The sequence below is a fragment of the Pochonia chlamydosporia genome (assembly GCF_001653235.2).
Source record: "Pochonia chlamydosporia 170 chromosome Unknown PCv3seq00008, whole genome shotgun sequence".
Taxonomy (NCBI): Eukaryota; Fungi; Ascomycota; class Sordariomycetes; order Hypocreales; family Clavicipitaceae; genus Pochonia; species Pochonia chlamydosporia.
In genome coordinates this window covers 41,674-69,004 of record NW_019154043.1, presented here as the reverse complement: position 1 = coordinate 69,004, position 27,331 = coordinate 41,674, and the positions used below count along the sequence as shown (strand labels likewise).

Below are 27,331 nucleotides of genomic sequence, written 5' to 3'. Positions count from 1 at the left end.
TTGAAACAATTTTGGGTGCCCCAGACATGTATTGGGACAGCCGGAGAATTATACTTAAAAAGCTGCATGTCAACTATGCACATTCAGCTGTTGACTGACTTAAGCGAACAACAAGGATCAAGAAAATGCGGAGAATTACAATGCCGAGCGTACAAAGACACACCCATGACAAGCGGGGTTGCAACGTTTCCAAAAGAGTCCTGCAACATTTTGGTTCAGGTCGATCGCCTCCATAATGGCTATGGATGTACATACGAGACGGTTGTTCCTCAACCCCAGATCTAGGATCGGGCCGTGGATACAGCTAAATTTGCTAACCGAGGCGAGAAAAGAGGGGCGTGGCGCGACTAGACTGTTATTAGCAGCAACTGCGATTGGTTCTCGTATGTACATATGTACACGAACTTGAATAGAATAGTTTGGTACCGTTAACGTTCCATTGGCAAAAAGGGACGGTGTGCCACGAGGCATAGGGGCCAATATTGACTATTCAGATGGCTTGATAGACGTCATACTGGCATTGGTGCTATTAGCTGCCAACCCAATCGCGATCGTGGCATTCGTTACCCTTGCCGGTCATGGTATGTAGATGGCAGACATGTGTCATGGCGTTTTACATATGATGAAGCCTACTAGATAATAATGTAAACTTCAGATGCATACCCCGCTTGAATCAGTAATCTGAATACACAGGCTTGCGTCCCATGCATTATGCAGGTTGACTGCGTTGAATACTTATATACGTGATACTGAAAAGACAAGTCTGAGTATGCCCTATAGGAGTCTCTTCACCTCCTCAACCAGGTTGTCCCTGGAGACAAGTTGCCCTGGCTCTTTCTCTTCATCCACGTCGGGCTTGAATACCTTTAGCCTTACTTGACCTGCAGCCAATTCCTCCTGTCCGAGAATTATAGCGAGAGGCACGCCCATGGCAGCTTTGAATTGCTGCAGTGGCTTGGGCTTCGCCTTGGCCATGTATTCTGCCCGAATGCCGGCCTTCCAAAGCTGGCGGGTTATAGCCATTCGCTCCAGTAAAAGACCGTCAAACTCCTTGCCGCCGATTGCCATTACATACACGTCTAGATTGCGAGAAATAGAGGAATTCTTTGAATCTTTCACCGTTGGTGGCTTCAGGGTAGTAAGGATACGGTCAGCTCCAAATGATATGCCAACACATGGAATAGGGCGTTTGCCATACATGCCAACGAGATTATCGTATCGGCCCCCGGCAGCAATGCTATCAACTTGAATGGCTGGGGACTTGCTTCGGGATTCAGGTGTACTTGGTCCTTGCGTGGTAACCTCGAATATCAAACCAGAGTAGTAGTCCAGTCCTCGAGCAAGCGAGCAGTCAAAAGACACAGTATCTTCGATTCCGAATGCCTTTAAATATGACGCAAGAAGTGCCATGTCTGCGATTCCCGCACTCACATCTCCATTCGCTGTGAGTTTTTCGTTCGACTTGAGTTCGTCCAGCATGTCGAAAATATTGCCGCTGCGCCTCACATACTCGCCAACCTGATCTGCAACTTCCTCAGGGAGGCCTTTCTCCAGCATTTCCTTCTTGACAGCTTCCCACGGCATCTTATCTAGTTTGTCTACCGCAGAGCTAATGGACCGTATCTTGGCATCTGGGACGCCTGCAACGGCAAATAAGCCGTCTAGAATGCGCCTGTGGTTCGTTTTGATGACAATGTTGAGCCCCAGTGCTTCAAAGACTTCAACAATGACAAACAAGATCTCGGCGTCGGGAACCATGGGGTCATAGACACCGGCAATGTCAAAGTCGCACTGGTGAAACTCTCGTAGTCTCCCGCGGGCGATGGCAGGTTGGTCTCGGCGGTAAACCTTGGCAATCTGGTAGCGTTTAATATGGGTGACGTTGCCGTTCATGGCAAGCCAGCGAGCAAAGGGAACCGTCAGGTCAAAGCGCAGGGAACAGATCTCGCCACCTTGATCCTCCAAGTCGTACATGAGACGTGAGTCCTCGCCATACTTTTCTGAGAGGACGTCTTTTAATTCGAAGGCGGGGGTATCAAGAGGGGTGCCACCGTGGCGCTGGAAAACGTCGGTGATTGTCTTGCTACTACGGAGTTAGCTACTCGTCATTTCTGGCAATGCTGTGCACAATACGAACAAGATGTTTTCTCGCAGAAGCAAGTCATCGCCAACCCAGTCGCGGGTACCTTTTGGAGTCTTGAGCTGAACGTTTGATCGAGACATCTCAGTTTATGGGTCCTCTTGCGGCTCGAGTGCGCAGTTTAGCGATTGGCTATACAGTGAGTTCTCGATGGTTCCGTGTCGAGGTGGCTAGATAATGTAAAGTTGAAAGCTTGTTGTCTCTGGACTGTTGCGTCATAAATTACATGTTTCTTTCACTTACAGCCCCGCGATGACTCAACCCAATGCGTCGGGTGTCCAGATATTCCGGTCTCGCACGCTGCAATATAAACACGTCAACTTTCGTCTCTATTATTCCTGTAATTCCGTCTCTCTCAGATCATCTCGGCACCAATACACAGATAAACATACGTTGGATTCACGCGTCCCCCACCAATGCCATCACCTAACCCACAAACATCAATCTCCGACCACACTTATAGCAAATCCATCAGCCACAATTTCACTCGTTGGCTTTTATTTATTTATTTATTTATTTACACTAGTTAGCTACTTATAGCTAATTAACCTAGTACTCCTGCTAGCTTAATTGTGAGGGAAAACCTATAATAGGAAGAAAAACCCTCACGCTATATTAGTAGTGCGGCTGCGCCCTGCTCCCAATTAGGGGTAGAGCTCTTATTGTTGCGTAGAAGTTATTGCCTTTACAGCTAGTAATATCCCGGGTTATCTAGTAGGTCCCCTAAGAGCTACTTTTCCTGTTGGTACTGTAGCGGTAGCGTGTGGGTGGCGGGACGCGTGGGTAAGCTATATCTTTATTTGTCATTAACGCGCAGTTGCAAGAGGCTGCTTAGGCCCAGTTAGAGCAGTAGGGGGTTAGTGTGCTGTAGCTGTTTGTGTGCGGTTCACTTTAGGCTCACCTTAAATTCACTTTAACGGTCCCCGCGATTAAGCTGCGCTGCTGGCTAGGATACTTAAGACGGTTATTTTCCCTCTCTTTAGTCCTTCCTTCCTTCCCTTCTTTAACCTTTCCCGTACGTACGTGGCCGGCCCTTTCCAAAGGGGGGGGGTTATTGCTATTCCCTCTGTTCCCCTGCTTCCTCCTCCTTCCTTCTGGCGGCTTAGAGCCGGTCCGGTTATAGGCGTCTGTTTGCGTGGTCTCTTGCTAACGTCTTTGGTACAGATAAGGTTATTACTTCTCGCTTGCGCCCTGTCTCTATCTCGCTGCCTGTAGGTGTCCGTCTTGTGTGTTGGACCGTCGCACTCGTTGGCTTTGTTCCGTCTCTTTCCTGCCTCCGAGAAACAAATTAAATATCGGTGCAATATGAGCCTCTCGTCTGCCGACTAGGAACTCTACAGACGGAAGCTGACCTGTTTTGAGACTCTTAGCGAAATCCAAGTCAAGAGCAAGGTTTCTGCCACTTACCTTTAGGAGCTCAACGAATTGTCGAATCTTAGGAAGTAGTATCTCATTTCCTCCCGCTATTACTAATACACGTTTCGCGGGGAAGGATTCAAACCAAGTTGATGGCGCATCAGATGGATCTGTATAATAGTCCCGTACGCTTCCTCCAAGATACACCGTTGACCACACCTTGCTCGTGTATGGAGTTACCAAGCCCCCGCCAGAGTAGATGGATACTTCGTCAAATTTGTCGTCATGAGATGTTTTTGGGCCAATGGCAACTAGTCCAGCCACTAGACTCGGTATTACCAACGGCTCAATGTCAGGATGTGGGTGGGCTAGATGGGACAAGACTCCTATGGCAAGGTTGCCACCAACTGAATCTCCCCCAAGAAGTATTTGACTTGGCTGATGATTTGTATTGTATAAGACGTAGCGCAGCGCATCTACCGCTTGCATAAGTTGAGTCGGATATGGCGCATTTGGAGCCAGGCTGTATCCTACGGCGAGAATTGATAGCTCTTTGCCCGCCTGTCGAGAGGACTAGACTAAGTTGTCCCAGAACTTGAAGTAGCCGGCATTGGCTGGTACACAAAATCCACCGCCTATTCAGTAGTAATTAGGAAAGTGTTGGAGCATTCTGATGGAATTCAGGAAGGTGAGGGACATACCATGATACCATATCATTACATTATCGGCTTTAGGGTCCCCTATCCAGTGAGCATTTGCTCCGTGGCCAATGGCCACCGTCTGAGGTATAATTCCGACCCATTTCGCCTATCGAGTACAGAGCTCTTCTGTCGAAGGAAATAAGAATCTGAGAATCAGTTAGCTACCCAGTAGTGTCCCAGTAGACTCCGAGGAAAATGCGAATCCGGCTCAGGCCAGACGGTCAAGACCGGGTGAGCCATGCATAGATGCCTGGGTGAGCCGCCTCTATAAAGGTCGCGCGACGGTCGCGCGACGCTAACTATCCTGTAAAGTAATATTTACAATTTAGGTTTTTAATAATAGTACTAATTGCTATACTATTATAGTTGCTCCTAATACTAATTAGGAGAAAGAGAAAGTGGGGAGAAGGGGAAAGGCAGCAATATAATATAAAATTAGTACTCTCTTTCTTGCTTGCTTTGTGAGTTTCCTAGCGTTCTCTTCTATCTGCTATTAGTTACCACGCGATAATACTTTATCTCTTAAAGCTATAGACTCTTTATAATAAAGACTAAATAACCTAGGAGCAATTATAGACTGGACTAAATCCTATGGCTAGTGTAAGGGACTAGCTTAGAGGCTCCTATAAACTAGTATTACTAATAGTAACTTTTCTTATAAGAAGAAGAGAAGAAGAAGAAAAGGGTTAATATAGTTTCTAGTAGTACTCTTATAGAGTCTAATTAAGCTCTAATTAAGACCTATAGTATGTTCTTAGGTAGCTCTTTCTATATACTTATCTTCTTTTTTCCTAAGATCTAAGTATTATACTTAAATCTATAATATACTCTTTTACTACTTACTTTTATATATACTTCTCTCTACTTATAAGTAGATTTTAGTAGTTATTCTTATTACTTTTACCTTAGGTTTTAGTCTCTATTATTATATATATATAGTTATTAGTATAATAGGTTTATTATATAGAGTAATTAGCCTAATATAAAGCTATATTATTATAATTTTACTTCTATTAATATTACCTATAAAAATAATCTACTTGCTTTTTTCTTTCTTTTATCTCTCTTTCTTCTAATATTATAATCTAAGTATTCTCTCTTTAAGTAAACTTTATAAATCTCCTATTTTTACTACTAGTTAACTGCCTACTATTACTTCTTATACTTATTATTACCTAACTTATCCTATATTATATTCTTTATTACTACTTTCTATATGCTATTTACTTTTAATCTATTATTATATTTACTACTATTAGTACTCTCTAGTCTCTCTCTTATAATAATAACCTATCTTACTACTATTTTAGCTATTATAAGATAGAGAGTAACTCTAGTAATAAGAAACTCTCTAATAGTAAGAAGAAAAAGTAGCTTTATAGGCTATATTAGAATAACCTATATAAGAAAAGCTATACTTTTTATATTCTAGGGTAAAATAGTACCTATAAAGCTTATAAGATAGTATATTATTACTATAATTAGAACCTATAAAATCTTATATTAAACTCTTACTTATACTATATAATTTGCTTAATATAGTAAGTTACTACTAAAAAGAGAGCTATTTTTATTTCTACTATTAAGGCTACTCCTAGATAAAAGGCATACTATATTAAGCTTATAGCTAAGTTTCTTACTCTTAGCTACTATTATAATACTATTAAGTCTACTACCTAGGCTAATTATAGGTCTAGTAAGATTATTTCTAGCCTTATTACTACTATTAATCTTAACTACTATAGGAAAGGCCTATATAATAACTTTATCTTATTACTTTTACCCTATAATCTAGCTAGTTCTTTCTAGCTAATTATAACTTTCTAACTAGATAATAATATCTTCTATTTGTAAGGGACTAGCCTAGGGGCTCCTGCAAACTAGCGTTACTAATAGTAACTTTTCTTATAAGGGGAAGAGAAGAAGAAGAAAGGGGTTAGTATAATTCCTAGTAGCACCCTTATAGGGTCTAGTTAAGCTCTAGTCTAGACCTATAGTAGGTTCTTAGGTAGCTCTCTCTATATGCCTATCTCCTTCTTTCCTAAGATCTAAGCGTTATACTTAAATCTATAATATACTCTCTTACTACTTGCTTTTATATTTACTTCTTTATATTAGGAGGTAGGCCTTATACTCTTTATTATTATTATATATATATAGTTACTAGTACTATAGATTTATTATATAGAGTAATTAGTATAGTATAGAGCCTTATTATTATTACCCTACTCTCTCTAGTTTATAGTATAAAAATATCTTACATAATTCTTTCTTTCTCTTAACTCTTCTCCTTCTAATATTATAATCTAATTATTCTTCTTACTAGAAATCTTTATAATTTCTTACTTTCTACTACTATATAACTACCTACTACTATTTATTACTCTTACTAATAACTAATCTATCTCTTATTATATCCTATATTATACCTTTCTGTATACTATTTATTTCTAGTTTGCTACTATATCTATTACTGCTAGTGCTTCTCTGCCTCTCTCTTACTATAATAGGTTATCTTATTGCTATCTTAGCTATTATACAGTAGAAGGTAATTCTAGCGATAAGAAGCTCTCTAATAGTAAGAAGAGAGCCTAGCTCTATAAGCTGTACTAAAATAACCTGCATAAGAAGGGCTATACCTCTTATATTTTAGAGTAGGGTAATACCTATAAAGCCTATAAGAAGGCATATTATTACTATAACTAGAACCTATAAAACCTTATATTAAACTCTTACTTATGCTATATAATCTACTTAATATAGCAAGTTACTACTAAAAAGAGAGCTATTTTTATTCCTACTATTAAAGCTACTCCTAGATAGAAGAGGCATAATATTAAGCTTATAGCTAAGTTTCTTACTCTTATCTGCTATTATAATGCTACTAAGTTAGCTGCTTAGGCTAATTATAGGTCTAGTAAGGTTATTTCTAGCTTTACTACTACTATTAATCTTAGCTGCTATAGGAAAGGCCTATATAATAACTTTACCTTATTACTTTTACCCTATAATCTAGCTAGTTCTTTCTAGCTAACTATAACTTTCTAACTAGATAATAATATCTCCTATTAGCTCTTTAATAGCATTTATAGTATTTACTATAATATTTACTATCTAGCTAATATTATTGCTAGCTCTACCCTAGCTTAAAAGTAGCATGCTATCCTACTATTTCCTAGTCTATTACTGCTATTTAGCTTATTACTGCTACTAGCGCCTAGCCTATTGCCTTCTCTGCTGCTATCTATACTTAACCTAGAGCTTAAAGAGAGTGGGAAGAATAAGATAGAGAATCCTTTTACTCTCTTTTTCCCTTTACTATAGTAACTATTTAGTTACTCTTATATTGCCTATTATTACTTAGTATGCTTCTAATAGGGCCTAGTTTATATCCTATTTATTACTCCTTTAGGCTTATTATTATTTTTAGTCTAGGCTACTATTATTATGCTTTATACTCTATATGCTTATTTTTATTATTTAGTTTAGTTTGCTATATATTTTATATATACTCTTTAAGAAGAATAATTAGTAGTTAGTATTAATTAATTCTTGCCTTATTTAGGCTTACTATTTTTCTTAGTTTAGTACTATCTAGGTTTATTACTTATCCTAATATCTCTCTATTATAACTTAAACCTTATAAGCGCCTTAGTATTCTCTATAGCCTCTAGTAGCTTCTATATTAGTTATATATAGCCTATCTATTTTACTAGTATATTTCTTTAGTATTTCTATTCTAGTGTATTCTTAGCAGCTAGAACTTTCTTAACCTTATACTCCTATATTGCCTAGTCTTATTCTATTAGTATAAGGTTTAGGCCTAGGTAGGAGTCTATAAGGTGCTAGAAGGAAAGCAGATTAGTTACTATATACTCTAGTAGGTCTATATAAAAGATATTATAGATGCCCCTTAGAATATCTAGTTAGACTATTAGGAGAATTAGTACTTCTATTACTGTGTATTTTACTATTACCTAGTTAAGTTTCCTATATAGTTAGTTAGTCTTTATATTATAAAGGTTTAACTATACTAGGTTACCTACTTAGTAGTATTTTACTAGTTATCTACTATAGTTTATAGTATGTGAGCGGAATTGCTCACACTTGGGGCCCTAACAAGGGATAGGAAAAAGGGACTTAGAGTTTTTATTTGATCTTATAGCTAGCACACAGATAAAAGGGAGGTTCTTCCCCCTCTAGCCAGATAATTCTTAATTAATAGACTTAACTGCAATTTTTTCTTAACTAGAGCTATTTACTTAATACATTTAATGCTTATTTACTAAATCCCTTATTAACTAAGAGCACCTTTCTTTGCTACAGGTTACACCTCGCGAAGGTGCACCACCAAATAATATCTTAGAAGTCTCCCAGAAAGACTAAAGCAATTAAGAATTAAATACCATTTAATCTAGGTAATTAGAAGGATTCTAACTACTTAGACTAAAGGAAAGTGATAATCTAGACTAAATTGCTAATAAGCTGCATGTAAGTGCGGTATTTTGCAGGGCGCTCTGAGCTCTTAGGTGTGTTTGTTTTGGGCTAATAAAGTGTGTTTGTTTTGGGCTAACAAACTATATTCATCTGGCGTGGATAAAGCTTAATAAGTATTACAATAAGCTCTAGCCTGTTGCCTATATTAGCGCTATAGTACTATACCCTTATTATAGATAGCTAGCGATTTAATACTACTGGGAGAGATATAGAGCTATAATAGGCTAGAAAAAGGACTATTTAGCGAGGCTTATAATGCTATAGAAAGACAAGTATGCTAATTATAAGATTTCTGCCTTACCAGTAAGCTTAATAGCTTGCGGCTAAAGAGCGCTTTTGGGATATAACGTATTTCTAGTATAGTTACTAAGCAAAGGCAATAAGGTAGATAGAGATAGCAAGGCGGGAAATAGTTTAGCACTACTTAATAAGTATAAACGTTATATATAGACCTTTACTCTTGCTAATAATAAATATTAATTTAGCTCTCTTTCTTAGTAGCAAGAGCACTAATTAAAATATCTAAACCTTTCTTAAATAGCTATAGATTTGCTATTAATACCTATAATATTAGCTAAGACAAAATATTATTTAGTAGCGCAGAAAAGATAGTCTTATCGCTATAAACTTATCTTAATCGGTATAACATTAGGATAACTTAGAGTCTACAGTTATAGAGCAAGAAGGGTATTATCTTACCCTTATAGTAGTAGTGGGCTAGTATTAGAGTATATTAGATAGAGCTATTAACCTAGTCGCTCTAGTTAAGAAAAGCCTCTATCTTAAGATAGAGGTATAGCTAATAATAAAAGAGTAATGCTTATTAGTATAAAAGGACAAGAAGATTAACTAACTACTCGCTTAATTAAACCTTTATAATATTGCTACTATATTTCTAATAGCTTATTGCTGCTATTAGCTTTAAGCTATAAAGATTAAAGATATAGGTTAGATTAAATTAACTAATAGCAATTTAACTAGGAGAAGCAGTCTCTAATTAAAATAACGTTTAATCTAACTAAAATGTATTTAGCGAGATAATAATCTAACTGCGAGGGGTTACAAGTTAGGTTAAATTGGTTAATTACGCACCCTGTTATAGGCTGCGTCTCGGCCATCAGGTGCGACAACGCCGACTGTACCAACGTCCCCCGCCATGGATAAGAAACGGCGTGGTCTCGGTTCGCGACACCAGCTGCCGCTATACTTGTTACCTCAGGAAGCAAGGGTTGGAGGCCAAGAAGGACACGGCAGAACCTCTCTATGCACTATTACAATCGTCGCCAATGCTGGTGACGGTTCGTTCTGCGTGCGAAGGCGGGCCCCACTTTCGCAGGACAAGGGGGTTTGGCGCCGATTTAACAAAACCGGGTTGGCGACGATTAGGTATATTTGCTATTTTCTCAGCTAATTACCGGTGGAATTACGTAGAAAAAAAAGTATACAGTGTCTATAACTATAAAAATGTACAGTAATAATGCTATTTTTTGGTTATATTATTTGGCTAGATTTCGCGTGGTTTAATCGCATCACCTAGTTAGGGGTTGTTTATGGCGGGGAGCAGGGTTTCGTCCAAATTAGGCAATAAGCTAGACCCTTTGTCAGACAACGTCCAGGTCACATAAGATCTAGCATAACTGCGCTAAAAGTGGCAATTACGTTAAGTGGGAATTATCTAAGAAGTAAGAACTCTATTAAGAGCTACATGGAAACTGTGTAGCTCTTTACACACAAAAGAAACCTTCTGCCTGTTTAGGCAGTAGCGGCTACTTAGCAGGCAGCTGCTATTACTAATATTAATGTCTTAGTTTTTCGTGAGCTGCAATTTGGCGTAAGCCTGATATGCGATAGGGTCCCTAAACCTAAGTTACAGACCTCCCTTATAACGCTGTGGTTGTACGTCCTGCTTGCCTTGCCTAACCCTAAAGCTAAAGTTCGGTCGCCACCTAACTATAGTTACTAGTTATCCGTTGGCAACGCGGGAGAAGTTTCCTCACTAGCGCGACCTATAAGTGGCTCGATGCGATACGGTAGCGGAATATCACGAGATGCCTTGCACTGCGAAACGTTGACGCAGTGTTCGTTTTCAACCCGGAAGAGAGCCCACATTCCGCGGCGGAGAATCTCCACAAACGACACGAAAAAGGACACTATTGGGGACAGTTGCATGTTATGGGTGAAGATGGCGAAGAAGATCCATCCGAAGCGAAGGATAGGGTCGACAACTATGATAAGGTAGTATGGCCACCGGTGTCTAAATGCTAGGATGTTGCGAAGAGCAAGATGCCGCGCGTCGATTTGCAGAAGGGAAAAGTCCATAAAGAGATCCCAGATAGCTTTTTAGGCCGTAGTTAGTGCTGGTGTTAATCAGAGGGTGAGGGTGAACAAGGCGACGTACAGACGTAGATGCCGTTAATAATAGAAAAGGTAATGTAGAGGGCTAAATAGGTGCTAGTATTTTGAATGCGATAGAGAGATAGCATCACGGTAGCTATAATGGTTATTATATACTTGCTGCCGTTAACAAGGTGAGGAAATACGTTGCCAGTGTCGTTGTATTGGCGAACGCACTGGAAGAAGCGCCAGATAGGGGGTAGCGTTATCAGATAGCCTAATAGTCGGGAATTATTCGAATTACATTGTGTGGCATTATTCCATTGATTGGCGTATAAGCAAAAGGATAATTCGATATTCTACACTTGTTAGTCTGATACTTTGCATAAACCGAGTGTCCTTGTAGCAAACTTACAGCCATGCAATATGTTAAGGAACAATACATGTCTCCAAGGAAGATATCCCGGAACTCAACTGGGTAAAGGCCAGCTAGCAAAAGGCGCCACTGCTATTTATTAGCTTAAATACATAATCAACCAGCGGCAGCAACGCTTACGTGAGTATAGACAAACCATAACCGGCTTTTGTGAGATAGTACCGGCCCGGGAAAGAATATAATTGCCACAGTAATGCAAATTAAAAGCACAGGGTAATAAATATAGAGCCAATCCGCATCATATTGGCTAAAGTTCATCCACATAAAGACACCTAATAGTAGGAAAAAGAAACTTGGAAACTCTGCTAGCTGTTGCCAGTTAAGTATACTTCGTTGGTTGAATTCGAAAATAAACGGATAATTAATCTTGTTTTTAGTCCATATAAAACAATTTATGCAAAAGAGTAAGAACATAAAGAGCATAAGAAAGTAACCTGCATATATTTGCAGGAGATAGCTAGTATAGCTGCGAATAATAGGGTTAGCGTTAAATAGCAACTGTGAACCGGAAGTAAGGCCCTTAGCGCTGAAAATGAGTCCAGTGCCAATAAGAAAGCCGTTGAGAAACGAACTCTTAGATTCGCTTGTTGAGTGCTTCGAAAGACTTTGTAGCTTGCTAGCTGCAAGTTTGTAGTTGCCACGTTCGAAGTATCGTGCGTATAAGTCTTTAACCGCCTTAATGTGCCCGTTAAGAGTATCGCTATTTACGAACCAAGCCTTATAGACCTTTTCGTTCATATATTGCAAAGTCGGTTGGGTATTGCTAGCCTTATCAAACTTTTTATTTAGTTTGCGAAACGCAGTTTGATTGAGAAGTGCGTAAGACTTGAGTAATTCTAGCCCTCGATAGAACTCTTGCAAAGCTAACTTTAGTTTGCGCTTAGCTATTCGATATACTATATCGTCTTTTTGTCGCTGGCGGCTATAGTCTCCGGCCGCATCACCAACCGATGCACTCGGTGGAAGATACGGGGTAGTCGGCATGTTTAGAAGCGCCTTGGAATTGGGTCCTAACGGAAACATCTTGGCCTTTATCGGTTGAACCCACCCATTAAGGTTATCCTTGGAGGTTTCGGCATTATTATCAGGATTCGTAGCTATCTCATGGATTCGTCGGTTTCGCATTTCGTGAAGTTGTTGCCGTAGCACAGAGAGTTGCTGCCCAGCTTGATCCTCCTTAAACTTGTAAAAGGATTCAACTTTTTCCAACTCGGAGTCCATAAATTCATAAAACTCCTGTTCCCTCTCTCGAACCAAGTCAAAGTCGATCAATGCACCATCTTTCGATAAATCCAAAGGCGCAGGTACGTGTGAAAGTATCCGTCGCAATTGTGACGGCGACTCTGTCACACCTCCAACTGTCGATTGCCGTGCAATCGAAGGTGACCTTAGACTCTTGAACCTCATCGTTACAGGCTCTGCCGCTATAGAGTCCCCCAGCTGCAGCGGCAATTTGCTATGAGCCGTTATCGCCTCAATCGGTTTCCCTAACTCTGAGAGCTCAGGCGCCTTGATAGCAGGTGCTGGCAGCGCAAAGTCATGGACCTTGCTCTCGTTTTCCTTTAAAGGGCTGTGTGTTGGCGGCGTCGGCATAAAGCTTCTATGCCGCATGTTGTTACCGTCGCCAGCTAACGCTTTATCTTCGTTCGCATAACCTGCAAATGAGATTGGAGTGGATTGAGGAATAGGCCCCCTATTGCTTCGCTTTGGAGTCCGCCTAGGGGCCAGACCCGAAGTTAAGGTGGGCAGAATTAAGGCTCGATTATAATTGCTTAACCGAAAGTAGGAAGATGTTCGATAAGAAAATTTCGGTGTCCTATTAATTGCTCTTGAGACGGCCTTGATATATTTCTTGCCAGCCTTGTAGTTGAGGTAGTTGATGCGCCATTCTGTAAGAAGGGTAAAAAAAAAGAAAAAATCGATTAGCTTCGAGTTCATGTTCTGTGAAGGTTTTTGGGTGGCCTATTTGTTGATTCTGCAGCGTCCAATTGATGACGCTATGGAAGCAGCTGCTTCCCGGACAAATCAGACGAGCAAATACCGTAAAGACCACAAAGTAAGTAGTTGGAGGAATAGGGGAAGGGCTTACCTGGTACAGCATCTCTCTCAAGCTCCTTCGCAAACTTCATGGCCGGCGTCTCAGCTGTAGCGTAGCCTTCAACAAGGTCAGCTTGGGTGCATGTGCAAAAGCTCCGTGTTTGACAACCAGGTTCCAGAGATTGCAAGCTCAAGTTTCGAGGTACGAATCACAGTACACAAGAACAGTCTTTTGCGAGCATGTTAGCGTGGACCTGCGAATGGGGTTAAAGACGGCCACGGACTGGCGCGTCGGTATTCTTAAGTTGAAGAGCAAGTGGAATAAGACCTCTCAGAACAGCTATTCGCATAACTTGCCTCGATAATCTGAGTTGTCGACCCCACCAACAAGCCAAGGATTGATCAACAATACTGGCACTCAAGTGGAAAATATCTCTGGGGGCGCTAGAGCGAGGTATCACGGTAGGATTTATTAATGTCGTGAGCAGCGTACGGAATACTTGAGTAGGATTTGTTAATCGTGTGCAAAGAGACAAAAGCAAGGTACTACTTAGAAAGATATGTGGTAATTGTGTGATAATTCCGTCGATCTAAGGGTAGGATTATCTGGCATTATATGCTTAGATACCTAAGTATGCTGGGATTATTAAGTGCCACGCTAGACTTGGCCTTTAATGTTGTCACGATGCGATTTGTAACAGGGCTCCTTATGCTCTACCTGAGACTGACTGCCCGGAGCTCTGACCTGACTCTGAGGCATTCGGAACGGCTAATTTGTGATTGCCGGGAGAGCTGTTACGAGTCAAGCAAACTGGTGCTCGTGCGATGGTTGAGCATGCAATGTTTAATGCTGACATTAAACAGTTCACCTGCGCCTTCCCCGCAACTTGACCGAACACTAATTGCATACTAGAAGTCTGCATGGGTTTAGTCACAAGTGAGCTGATAATTAATCTATCGCTATGGAGAACTTTGGATCGTTTGATGCAATAAACGCGGCACTGGAATGTTTCGTCTCTAGATCACCACATGTTAATTTAAATGACACGGCTTGGCTTTATGGCCGCGACAAATTAACTACTCACAAATCAATTAATGACACAAATGGGCACCACAAATGTCGGCCCGCGCTGCAGGAGCCGACGGAAATTCCTAAGAAAGATCTGTAAATTCCCCTTATTCTACTATTCCCATATCTAAGTATAGGAGGAGCATAGTATATAGATATGTCTAGGATGCTACGCTGCTATTCTACTAGTAAATAGTAGCATTAAGTAATACTATAGAAGGAAGCATAAGTTAAAGAGTTTAGCTATAAAGCGTATGCTTACGTATAAGAAAAAGCTATTGCTAACGCTTTATAACTTATATAAGGTAAAGCTACTAGTAAATAGTAGTATTACTATTAATTAGCTACTAATACTGTAAAAGGTAGAGCCTTTTTAGAGTAAAAAGGAGGTTTAGTTATGCGCGGGAATAAGACGGAAATAAGGTTAGTATACGGATATAATACGGATATAACCTTAGTTAAAAGTAACTTAGGATAATAGCTTATTAGATAAGCAAGTATTATAGAATTTATATCTAGAAATAGTATAGAAATAAAATATATTGTGTTAAAAAATTAAGGATTAAGTTATTATTATCCTAAAGAGAGAGAATTCCTTCTTTATATAGTAAAATATTGCTTATTAATAAGTTAGAATAAGGTTTAAATAGCCTTAAAGCTGAGTGCCTTTATGGTAGACTTTGCTTGTAATAGAGATATTCTCTTCTTATAGAAACTCTTTCTCTTATAAAGATCTAAGCGTTACGCTTAAATCTATTACAGTATAGATACAAAAGATTAGTCTAGAATAATTGCGTTTAATATTGCGTAACTAACTTAAATTAAAATATAAAAGGCAATATTAAATATAAACTAATACTAATACTAATATTACAGGTTACTATTACTAATAGCTCTTACTCGCTTAAAGAACGCAATATAGCCCCTTTTTACTCTCTTATTTCTATTTTTATTTCTATTCTAAGTCTTATATAAATAGTATAAAGATATACAAAAAAGCTCTTAGTAAATAGAAATATATTAACTTAAATCGCAAAAATAGCTAGCTTAATAGTTTGTGGGTGGAAAAGGCACCCACTATAGAAGGGAAATAAAACAGGGAAAAGGAAGAAAGGAAGGAAGGAAGGAAGGAAGGGGGCGAGGGAGGCTTCCAAATAAATAGTAGGGAGAAAGGCAGGAAGGAACAGCTCTATTAAGTAAAGTTAAGTTATATTGTGAACAAACAGCTATGCAGCCAAAAGGTTAAAGATCTAAAAACTAGCTTAGGCTTACAATTAGGTTTTTTTATCCGCAGAATAAGTGGGTTCCCACGTGATTAAATATATAGCCTAGGCTAGCATAGCTTAGCATGGCTAAAAGTCGCCTATAGCTGTATGCACTAAACTGCCCACACAATAGATTTACCAAATATTACATAAAGCATATATATCTATTATTATATATTTGCAATTTAAGTTTAGTCTTAAGTTATACTAATATAGGTAGATTAGCTTTAATATTAGATAGACTTAATATTTAGAAAACCTAACATACTAGTAATTTGCTAGAATATAGGATACTTATATTCTTACTATTTTTTACTAAATAGTAACTCCTAGAGTTATACTTTAATAGGATATACTTGTTATGGATTCAAGCGTAACGCTTGGATCTTAGGGAAGAAGGAGATAGGCACGTGGGGAGAGCTACCTAAGAACCCACTATAGGTCTTAACTAGAGCTTAACCAAACCCTATAAGGGTGCTACTAGGAACCACGCTAACTCTTTTCTTCTTCTTTCCTTCTCCTTATGAGAAAAGTTACTACTAGTAACGCTAGTTTGCAGGAGCCCCTAGGCCAGTCCCTTACAATACTATTATTATTTTAGATAATTAGTAATATTAAAGTGCTAAAAAGGCTTAACTAGTTAATATAAGTAGAGTAATATTTAAATATTTAAGGCTAAACTGCTTTAAATATTTAATGCTAAACTGCTGCACGTGGCTTTATAGAACTAGTTATAGTATATACTACAGGTGCCTTATTGCTTCTAGGGGGCAGGGGAGGGGGCATGGTCTTCTGGGGCGTAGACGCCGGAGGCGGAGCCCTAGGCAGCCGAGGCAGAGGCAGCAGAGGCAGAGAGTAAGGCAGCTAAACTGGAGGCAGGCGCGGAGGCGGCCCACGCGAAGGCAGCGAAGGCGGCCCACGCGGACGCGAAGGGTTATAAGGGTAAAGCAGCCACAGCCTAGGAGGAGGATTATAACCCCTAACTCGAGACGGATTGGGGGAAGGCGGCAGTATAACGGGGGCGGGGCCCAAGCCTATTGCGGCACCGGGGTAGCCTGATGCGGTATCTAGGTACGCGCCCCTCTCCCCCGCCGCGCTTCTAGCCTCCTAAAAGTTATGGTCGACTGAGTTGCAATCGCAATTGCTGGCGAGATTATATGAACCGCCATAGCAACAACAGAAATAAGAGAGAGTTACATCTTAAGAGTTAAAAGACAAGAGATAAGAGATAAAAGATAAGAGTTAAAAGTATAAATAGCATAAAGCTAATAGAATATCTAGTGCTAAAGAGATAAGACTACTTAAGTACTAGACTTAAGTAGATTCTAAACCCTATAATCTAGTTTAGATTTCTCTTTATATATATACTAATATATTATCTAGTTACTTAGTCTATATGCGCTTATTTAAGATATATAGCTTTATATCTATAAATCTATAAATCTATAAATCTATAAATCTATAAATCTATAAATCTATAAATCTATAAATCTAAATCTATAAATCTATAAATCTATAAATCTATAAATCTATAAATCTATAAATCTATAAATCTATAAATCTATAAATCTATAAATCTATAGATACTATGCTAATTATCTAGTATTACTAGAAATAACTAAATATAGCACTTATACTATTATACCTATAGATAATAAGCTAGTAGTATTAGTATAAGACTTAACGCAATTATATTATAGATAATATCTAGATCTACTTAAAAGACTTAGCGTAGGTATCTAGGTGCTATAGCACTAGATAGTTCTATTGTTTATAGTTATTATGTCTAACGCTATATGCTCTGTGCCCTAAATTAATTAGCGCAACTAAATTAAAGTGTAAGTATATATATAATTCTAAGATAAAGCTAGGCAAGACACAAGTAAGGCAATAAGTTAAATAGATATTAGAGACTATTTACCTAGAGGTTATCTAGCAGAGAACTAGAGAATACGTACCTAAACTAGATAATAATAAAGTACTCTTATATATAGTATATCTTCTTAAGACTAAGGCAAATATATATATTAAATATAAGTAACTTAGTTCTTTAAAGGTTTTAAGTTTCTTTATTTCTTTGTAGTATTACCTTAGATATTACGTGAGCAGTATAGTGCATATAGCTATAGGGGACTTTTAGCCGCGCCTTAGCTACACTTTAGCTACGCTAAGCCACGCTAGCTTAGGCTACACACTTAATTACGTAAATGCCTACTTATTATTATAGATTTAAGCGTAGCGCTTAAATCTTAAGGGGAGAAAGAGATAAGTATGCTAGGAGAGCTACCTAAGAGTCTACTATAGGTCTTTACTAGAGCTTAGCTAAGCTCTATAAGAGCTTTTTATAGAGCTAAGCTAACCTCTTTTCTCTTTCTCTCTTCTCTCTATAAGAAAAGTTACTATTAGTAATGCTAGCTTACAGAAGCTGCTAGGCTAGCCCCTTATAGTAACTATAAAAAGTTTACTAGACTACTATAGCCTTAAATACTTTAGTAAGCACGCTATTCTTAGCTAGAATGCTAGCGTTGTGTTAGATCTACTAGGCCTAGCCTATTAGCTGCTTAGTTATTATGCAGTAATTCCGGTTTATTCTGTTTATATAATATAGCCGCGCAGTTACTAGCCTACAGTTTGTTTTCCATTTATTAACCTCCTTTATTGTATATTCTGTAATAGTTATACAATCTAGCTATACTATAAACTTAGTATTACTTAATAGAACTATCTTAAGCTAGAGGCTAAATAGATAATAATTACTAATAGTCTTACTGTATTAGATAGCTAAAACTATAGAGTAAATTATAAGCTATAGTATGCTATAGCAAAAGTTCTCTTAAGGCCTATTTATAGATTTATAAATGCAGTTAAGAATATTAGCTAAGCAACTATAAAGCACTTATCTTCTTGCAACCTTAGCCTGCATAGTAATAAGAGCTAAAGATTAGTTAAAATAGAACTAGGCGTAATGCTAAGATTTTTATTTTGCTTTACTTCTCTCTAGGCTAGAATTGCGCTACTATCCACGTTAATATTACAGGGTTATCGTAAGACTTATCTCTTGCATCTATTAAACTAACTCTAGCTATAGGCTTTACCTTATATCTATTTATATAGTTCTTATTAGTCTATAATAAGTCTAGTTATATATTATAAGCTAATATTAGTTAAACGATAAAAATACTTCCATTATTAACGTAATGCTTCTGTATTCTAGGGAGTAATAGAACCTTAAAACCTTTAGTACACGTGTCTATCTATTTTTAGCGCTAGTTATAAAGACTAGCAGCGTGTTCCCTAGCAAGCTCTAGGGACTATATAATTAGCCTCTATTTTGTGGTGTTAACTTTAAGTTAGCTGCCTTAAGACTAAAATTTAACGCGATTCTATTAATATTAAAGCTAATAGAGGAAATAAATATTCCAAAAGAAAGATAATAGTTAGTACTAGGTTTAAAAGCAATAATAGGAGATACAATACTATATAAGTGTAAATAAAGAAGAGGTAAATCTACTAGCAATATAAGAAGCGAGCCTAGTAGCTTTTGCGAGCTAGCATTACTAATAGTAACTTTTCTTATAGAGAGAAGAGAGAAAGAGGTAAGAGGTTAGCTTAGCTCTATAGAGAGCTCTTATAGAGCCTAGCTAAGCTCTAGTAAAAACCTGTGGTAGATTCTTAAGTAGCCCTTCTAGCATACTTATCTCCTTCTTCTCTTAAGATCTAAGCGCTACGCTTAAATCCATAATAAGCAAAAACTATAAAGACGCTATAGAGTAACAGTAAAACGGTAACTTTCCCTTATAGTAATAGTATAAAATAATATCCGTGTAGAATTAGAAGGCTTAGAGACATATTATTTATTATCTCGCTACTGCATTAATAGCATGGCAAAGCATAGCGAGGTATAGCGAGGCATTGCGAGGGATTGCACGCGCGTACGCCTAAGTGAAATGCGGCATTTTTGCTATTGGTAGGCTTCCAGGCAAGAGAAATAAAGAGCTTAGGGGATAAAGGCAAAAGAAAGAATACAGGATAAGCTTAAAGCAGGATAGAGTACTTATATATTTAATAAAGAGTGACTTTAGAGCGGCCGCCAGCAGGGTTACTAATGTTGCTTTAAGTTTAGCTTACAGCCACACGTGATAGGCAGTTAGGGCGAATCAGAAAACGGAAACGCCGACTGCAACACATGGATTACACATGGAATGAGTGGTACTTGTGGGAAATTGAGCGCTGTTCGATACTCAATAAAATAATAAATAACATGGGTTTTCTCTTCACTCTCCATTCGTTCGTTGTCATCTTATTGCCGCACTCGGTTTGCATGTCTTCATGCAGACATATTCCGCGCAGCATAAATCAGCCCGATACCTGCGACAAATTAAAATTGGAATTGGGTTAATTTGCAACACTGTGCACAGTGAAGCCAAGGTATCACGGCTCTCACGGCTCTAAATGAACCTGGACCCATTATATCCACCTCTGACAAAGTTATTAAAAAGTAGACAGTGCGCTGTTATGGCTGCCATGGCTACCGGTTCCAAGCCCAGATAATCTGACATGAGGTAAGGAAGGGAGCTAGCACTACGTCGTTATCCACGGCCGGGTTCGGGAAGGCGAGAGCAAGGGATGTGCTATACTCCCCGTCGGGCAACACAGCGATGACGGTGTTGCGCTTCCCCATTCTTCCCAGGGTGTAATCATTGTTGTCATTGGGGATACGTATTCAGGTCGGTCGTGCTTTTCGTCGAGGAAAGCTTGGGAAGCAACGTACTCCGTTATGATGGCGCATATCCAGCCGACCGTGTAGTTGTTAGGTTAAGACATGTTCACTCGCAGGATGATCTAGAGGCAAGGTGAGCTATGAAGGACAATTAGTGTTTGGTCGCCGAGATTTCTTGGAAAGATCGCTTGCTTCCACCTGGACAAGTTGGATCCGCTTGCAGACCGTTGTGATCATTAGCACAATAACCGACCAGACAACGCAAGTTGTCCCCTCCAACTGCGGGGGTTCGGTGGGATGTTAGGATCTGCCACGAGATTCAATTGATCGAGCGTTCAGTACCCCAAAAAGTACAACGATAATGAAAGAAGTCTTCGCCAATCGTGCGTTATTGTTATATCTAGCCCGCCGTACATAGCAACGTCTCGTCTCTTCTAGGAAGAGAACTCCTTATAGGCCAATTTTTAAGGCAGCAGAGTCGAGGATTCGCGTTCGTGCTTCCCCGTCGCCGGCGTGTTCGGGCTAACAAAACAGTCGATAGAGTTATTGTCGCATATCAGGCTGTCAGCTATCACGACTTCAAGACGGGGTAAGTCGTTACTTTTTACAATGCTATAATGCCGCAACGCGGCATTGTATCATCAACGACTCCTCGTCTTAAGATTGTATCAGGCATGGTTACTTGTTACAGCTTCGCCGTTTCGGCGAAGCTGCTTACAAGATAAATAGCTACATTTATTCCCCTCTTTCATATGTTCTTTAGATAATTCCAAGATAATTTCCATTCAAGACAATAGGCACTTTCGTTGCCGCCATACTCGATCTCATGTGACCCAGAGTTGTGTGACAATCTGCCTACAGCTGGTATTTGCATTCTCGTAACACATCTCATACAATGGTGAAGTTTCATATACTAGTAATTTATTTTGATGAGCGTGGCGGGATTCAGCCATTGTATCACCCCTATTTATATTTTGGCTCATTAACACAAGACCATCCAAAGGATTGCTTGTTCCATAAGTGATAGAGACGGAGATTCCGTCGGGGTGCAGGCAGTATTCTTTGAAGGCCGACAGCGGTGGGGCTACGCCTGATGCAGTAACTGGGACGGGGCCCGGTCCGCCTATTAGGTCCCAAAAGACAGGTTTAAAGAAGTGATGTGTAAAAGTGCATGTATTCATCTAAACCGTAGCCTTGGGGGCGTGAGGGGTAACTTCAGGTCTCCGGCCACCTCCTCCCAATTCGGGAAGGAACACACCCAGGCCCAGCTGTCCCGGCCACATCGCCTGGAACGCAGGGGCCGCCCCACATGAAGAGCCCCCAGCCGTTACTATGGTGGATTTCGATACCTACGACAGACCGCCATATCTGACAACTAACGAGGGCAGGAAAATTCTACCCACCCTCCCCGTCACGCGTGATTTCCTAGTGGGCAACGAGACCTGCGCTCGCACGTAGTTTCCCCTAATCGTGGCATTTGCAAGAAGTTGGGTAAACAAGCGAGGGAAGGAGGGACAGCTGGTCAGATTTCACGATTTGGCGAAGTGGCCCCTGCTGGTTGACCTAGCAGCGGGTCGGCAGTCACCTGACAAGCCCGCAACCAGACACTGCTGATGAGTAAAAGCGGCTAGTAGCCGAGTACGAAATTGAACTGAGCTGAAGTGAAATGAGTTGTCCGTAAGACAGCGGCATAATAGTTATTCTTGCCTTCCAGGCAATAGCATACTCAGCTTGCTCTGAATGAGTGACTTGACCTTAGTAGACTGTATCAAATGTTCAGCCCGAACCAACAGCCTCTCCCTTCCCTGAAGGGTTCCTCCCCACGAGAATGCAAAAATGTAGATGCCACTATCTAGACAACGTTGGCGCCGTTGTAGGCAAGGAGGTTGACAGTGCCGGAAGGGATACCCGAGAGGGCGTCCTTGGTGGCTAGTTGCTGGATGCGAGTGCAGCTGGTGCTGCCTTCAAGAGCAGCAAGGTAGGCAGCGAGGCCAGCAATGTGGGGAGCGGCCATAGAAGTACCAGATATGGTTTTCTATACGTGCAGATAGTTAAGATTATTACCGTTAGATATCAAACAAAACCGGTCATACGCAGTGTGTTTTCGAGCACTTACCGTGCCTCCACCAATCCAGGTAGAGAGAACGCTACTACCAGGAGCAAAGATATCGACAATAGGGCCAAAGTTGGAGAACGAAGATCGGGCGTCGCCGGAGGTTGTAGAACCAACAGTGCAAGCAGAAGGCTCAGAGGCAGGGGATTTGTTGGCAGCATCTCCATTATCATTCCCAGCGGAGACGGCGAGGAAGATTCCAGAGCTAACCATAGAAGCGGCAGCCTGATTAAGGGCAGCGTTTCGAGAACCTCCCAAGCTCATGCTAGCAATAGCACCCTTAGGGCAGCCGCGCGACTTGGCGTCTTGAGCAACAAAGTCCATGCCAGCAATAATAACAGAAACAGGCCCAGAGCCCCTATCATTTAGGACCTTAACACCGTAGATCTTGGCCTTCTTAGCAACACCGTACGTCTTGCTACCAATCGTACCGGCACAATGGGTTCCGTGGCCGTGACCGTCCTTGTTCTGGCCCTCAATGAAGCTCTTAAGAAAAGTAGCGCGACCCTCAAACTCCTACAAACCGCTGTTAACTCCGTACCAAAGCCCGAAAGGCCAAGAACGTTACGGCCTAACACTGATACGTACTGCGGGGCTGTGGATGGGAAACTTACAGGGTGGCTAGCCTCAACACCTGTGTCGAGAACGTAGGCGCAAGTTTCAGTGCCAGCACTATCATCATATCTGTAGGTGGTACTTCCCTTCTGGCTGTTAGAGATACGGCCAAGGCCCCAGGGCGCTCCTTTTTGCTCAACAAAGCCATTAATGTGCATCACGGCGTCTTTCTCTATGTAGTCAACCTAGATATCGCTTGTAAGCCACAGTTGCCGGTCTTAAAGGCTGTCCGCTGCCGCTAATTCTATTTCTTGTACCTTTCACCCTCTCAGATGGCTCAGAAGTGATCAGTGGAAATCCAAAAACTTACGTCTGGGTGGGCAAGGAGGACTGCGTGCTCGGCCGTGCTAAGGTGGCCAGCGAAACCCTTAAAGACGTTCTCGTACACGAAGTCAGCCTTGGCCTTTATGACGCTTACAGCCTCGTCAATATTAATGTGCGCGATGCCATCCTTAAACTTGACAATGTACTTGTTGTCAATGATATCGGCATTATTGGGTGTCCAGAGAGTAATGGGCTCAACGTGCTTGTCACTGGTTGTGCGGGCAGCTAGAATAGCTGGGAGAAAGATGACAAGAATAGACAGCTTCATAATTGCTATTCCAGTACGAGATAAGAGACTAAGGGAGTTAGGCAGAAATAGAATATGACGAGATAAGGCTCGGGTGATGAGGATGATCGAAGAAGAAGATTTCATTTCAAATATACGAGGAATGCCCAACTTATATACGAAACATGCCACATTTGCTTTGTCTATCAAATTCCAAGTTGAGATACATCCAAAATAATTGTCTGTCTCAACCAATTACCTTCTAGAAGTGGAAGCTGATCTTTCGCGAGAGCCAATATCTGTGTCGTTAAGGATAGTGATGCTTTGGAACAAGGCCCCAAAGCCTGGTTTCCTATGAATCACGCAGTATTCATGCCACGGATATCACACCAGAAATGGAATGTAGGAAATAAATTAGCTTCTTATTTTAGGCTAGCGTAGAAATTAAGGCGTTGTTGTGAACCTGGGGACCGAGACCGGCTGTAACACCGAATTATGTATAGGGACTTATCCGTAGGTATGCCAAGGGACGGAGTACAGAGTACGGCGTAGGCGGTTTTCACTCGTGAACGAATGGAGAAGGACTGAGTATTACCGAGTGTTCCACAACATACGTATGTTGGTGCCTTAGAGCATAGAGAATTAAATGCAATGCATACCTCCTGAACACAGAGGTTACTTAATTTACTTATTTCACATAACGTAGCTGCATAGTGAGCGGCACAACCCAAACCACCTTCTCAGAAAGATTGTACAAAAGAACCACCACAACATATGAAATCAATTCATCCTTATTACCTCCCTCTTTATTAGATGTTTCCACATCAATCTGACAAGTTTGCGCAGTATGACCGGACTTGCCGCACACACCACATCGCCGGGCGTTCTTCTTATTCTTCTTGCTTTATCTGCTCTTCCATATCATTCTGTCCTAAAGAGCTTGTCCCTCGGTAATAGTTATACTACTAACTTAACGTAATTGTGTTTTTCTAGCTCTATATTGCTTGCTTAGTGTTATATTTGCCTCCTAAAGTTTATTATTCTTAACGTTTAAGACAGCTAGCTAATTTATTATTTCGCATACTCTCTTAGAAAATTAGCTTATAGCAGCTAAAATTAATATTAGTAAGCTTTCCTAATATTAGCTTATTTATCTTTTTATATAATTAGTTTGTAAAGTTACCTTAGCTAGGTTATTTAGGGTCTTTAGAACCTATAGATTTAGTAGCTTAAGTGTTACTTTAACTAGCAATAGAGTTTATAGCTTTATATCTAGCTATAATAAGATATTTTTTAGATTAAATAGAATAAGTCCTATGCCTCTAAAAGCCTCTTAAATATTTTCTTTTATTCTTATAGCTTTAAATGTAATATAAAACACAGGTAGAAAGCCAACCTCGGGCTCAGCCCGTTACAGACAACGCCCCCAGTTTCTTGCGGATGAAGGACGTCACAATTAATAAATAAAAGCTCCCGGAACTTCGTTCCTCAAGGCACTTACTGTGAACTACGCTATATAAGGCACCCCGAATTTTCCTTTTCCTATAGTCATTAGCTCTCAACACGATTATTAGCATAATCCCAAGTTCACGCTTTCAGTGACTGCACTAATCACTGGTTACGGCCTACAGCCTATCACTAACATAATACCCCGCCGCTTATATTGACTGCCCCATTGTCTCTGTCAACATATGTCGCGTTGCGCGGTTGAAATTCTTGTATATTTATGACCCCATCCCTTTCACCAAACTGTTTTAGTGGTCCTTTAAATACAACCATTCTTCCTTTCGTCCGAACAATTTACCCCTCATAATTGCTTTTTCCGGCTATCTTTTCTCTCATGTTAACCGACGTGATGGTGTTGTTAACTACTCCAAGTCTGCTAGTAGTGTCGACAGAGGCACCGTTATCAAACAACATAAACCCTGCCTGGTTACCCCTTGGGAACCCCAGTCGTTCGTTGACGTTTCTACTCCACCCCTATTCCGAGTCCCAGCCATCTCCAGCAGCCTATACTCGACTGTTAATCTTCAGTATCAACTATTGTAAAGATGCAAAAACTCACCTGAAAGATATAAGTCGTCACCAAAATACTTCTGCATAACATGAGCGCCCGAGTCAGTCCCATGTGGGCCTGAAGAGACCGCGCTTTCGCCCACGGCTAGTGCAATCATGGGCTCAAGTTCTACTAGCTCCTTGTACTCGGGGGAATGGCTAATGCTATCTTTCAAGATGCTTTGGTGTATATTATTGGCGATACGGTACCCGCCATTCATTGCGCCGCCACAGCGCTTGATACCAGACCACTTTGCTGCATCACCAGCGCAGTAGTGGCGGTCGGCATTTGGACTATCCGACTGGATCATCAAACTAAACGGCGTCAGTTGTTGTTGACTGCAGTTTCCCGATGGTAGCGCACAAGGAAAAGCTTACTTGGGTTGAATCTTAACGTAACCCTCTGAGTCAAGTGCTGATGCTGGGAGGTAGGATGTCGATGGGATGCTTTTGGAAACGGCCATGATGACCAAGCTTGCGTAAGTCGTAGTGCCATTTGTGAAACGCACTTGATACTTTTCAGAACCGTCAGATGTCTCAATCTGTTCGTACCTATCCAATCGGTGGCCCATGGATACTTCTACACCGGCTTCCTTGAGCAATCTCAACGAGGCGTCTTTACACTCATCACTCAGACCCTCGGAAGACAAAAGCTTGTCACGGGAGTGCGCAAGCATGACTTTGATGTCGGGCATATAGAGCTTAAGCTCTGCAGCCATTTCGATGCCGACCGCGCCTCCACCGACGACCAAGACGCCGTGAGATGCATCCTTGGCCAGTTGAATGTGATCTCTGACCTCAGTCAAGTACCCTTTACGAGTGAATGACTGAGGTACAACGGGCCATACTCTTCTCAGGCCGGTGCCGGCCACGAAGTAGTCATACCCAAGCACACTTGAAGCGTCTTCACCGTGAGCGTTTACCGTAGCTCTTTTAGAATTCCAGTCCACATTGGTTACCGTGCCATGAATGAAGGTGATATTGGGACGTTGGAGGTCAGGCAGGTCTCCGAACTCAACCCAGGCTTTGTCCGCATAGGATTGATTGGCCAGCGCAAGCGGCGCACCAACAACATGAACTGCAAGGGCAGTTAGACAGTCTAACAAGACATCTCTCATAGTTGGGCTGACTAGGTCAGGATACACGGTACGTACAAAACCCGTCCCTTTCATCAACAATTGTGATTTCGAAGCGGACCTTTGGCCAATCGCCCTTGAGCCGGTAGGCTTCGACAGCCATGCGAGGCGATACGCCCTCATGCAAGTCGAGCAAGTTCACTGCTGCAGCCAGACCTGCATAGCTGGCACCTGCAATCAAAACTCTGGCAGTGATGATGCCAGCAGGTGCAGAGACACCCATGATTGTAGTGTTGGATGGTTAAGAGACAGCGGGGTGAATGCACAGTCCGATAGACAACCGCTGTGTACAATGAGGAATCAGTCA

At 40.8% G+C, this 27,331-nt stretch overlaps 4 protein-coding genes across 4 annotated transcripts; all 4 read right to left on the bottom strand.

Annotated features, from left to right (window-relative positions):
* Window positions 1-774: 774 nt before the first annotated feature.
* On the bottom strand, window positions 775-2,223 carry VFPPC_16767 (histidyl-tRNA synthetase, mitochondrial precursor; the record flags this gene model as incomplete). The annotated part of the gene is made up of 2 exons (XM_018294520.1): window positions 775-2,083; window positions 2,138-2,223. 2 exons carry the CDS (start codon window positions 2,221-2,223, stop codon window positions 775-777), a joined length of 1,395 nt encoding a protein of 464 aa, XP_018138658.1.
* Window positions 2,224-11,517: 9,294 nt separating this feature from the next.
* VFPPC_16768 (EXS family protein) lies at window positions 11,518-13,851 on the bottom strand (the record flags this gene model as incomplete). Its single annotated transcript, XM_022429037.1, has 5 exons — window positions 11,518-11,533; window positions 11,585-11,609; window positions 11,932-13,353; window positions 13,554-13,634; window positions 13,779-13,851. 5 exons carry the CDS (start codon window positions 13,849-13,851, stop codon window positions 11,518-11,520), a joined length of 1,617 nt encoding a protein of 538 aa, XP_022284092.1.
* An 8,556-nt stretch (window positions 13,852-22,407) lies between these two features.
* VFPPC_06881 (alkaline serine protease P32) lies at window positions 22,408-23,875 on the bottom strand (the record flags this gene model as incomplete). The annotated part of the gene is made up of 4 exons (XM_018285840.1): window positions 22,408-22,590; window positions 22,672-23,184; window positions 23,283-23,468; window positions 23,594-23,875. 4 exons carry the CDS (start codon window positions 23,873-23,875, stop codon window positions 22,408-22,410), a joined length of 1,164 nt encoding a protein of 387 aa, XP_018138661.1.
* A 1,927-nt stretch (window positions 23,876-25,802) lies between these two features.
* Window positions 25,803-27,247, bottom strand: VFPPC_06882 (pyridine nucleotide-disulfide oxidoreductase, NAD-binding domain-containing protein; the record flags this gene model as incomplete). The annotated part of the gene is made up of 4 exons (XM_022428533.1): window positions 25,803-25,843; window positions 25,899-26,203; window positions 26,267-26,966; window positions 27,043-27,247. The coding sequence occupies 4 exons, from the start codon at window positions 27,245-27,247 to the stop codon at window positions 25,803-25,805; spliced, it is 1,251 nt and encodes a 416-aa protein (XP_022284093.1).
* Between the last annotated feature and the right edge of the window lie 84 nt (window positions 27,248-27,331).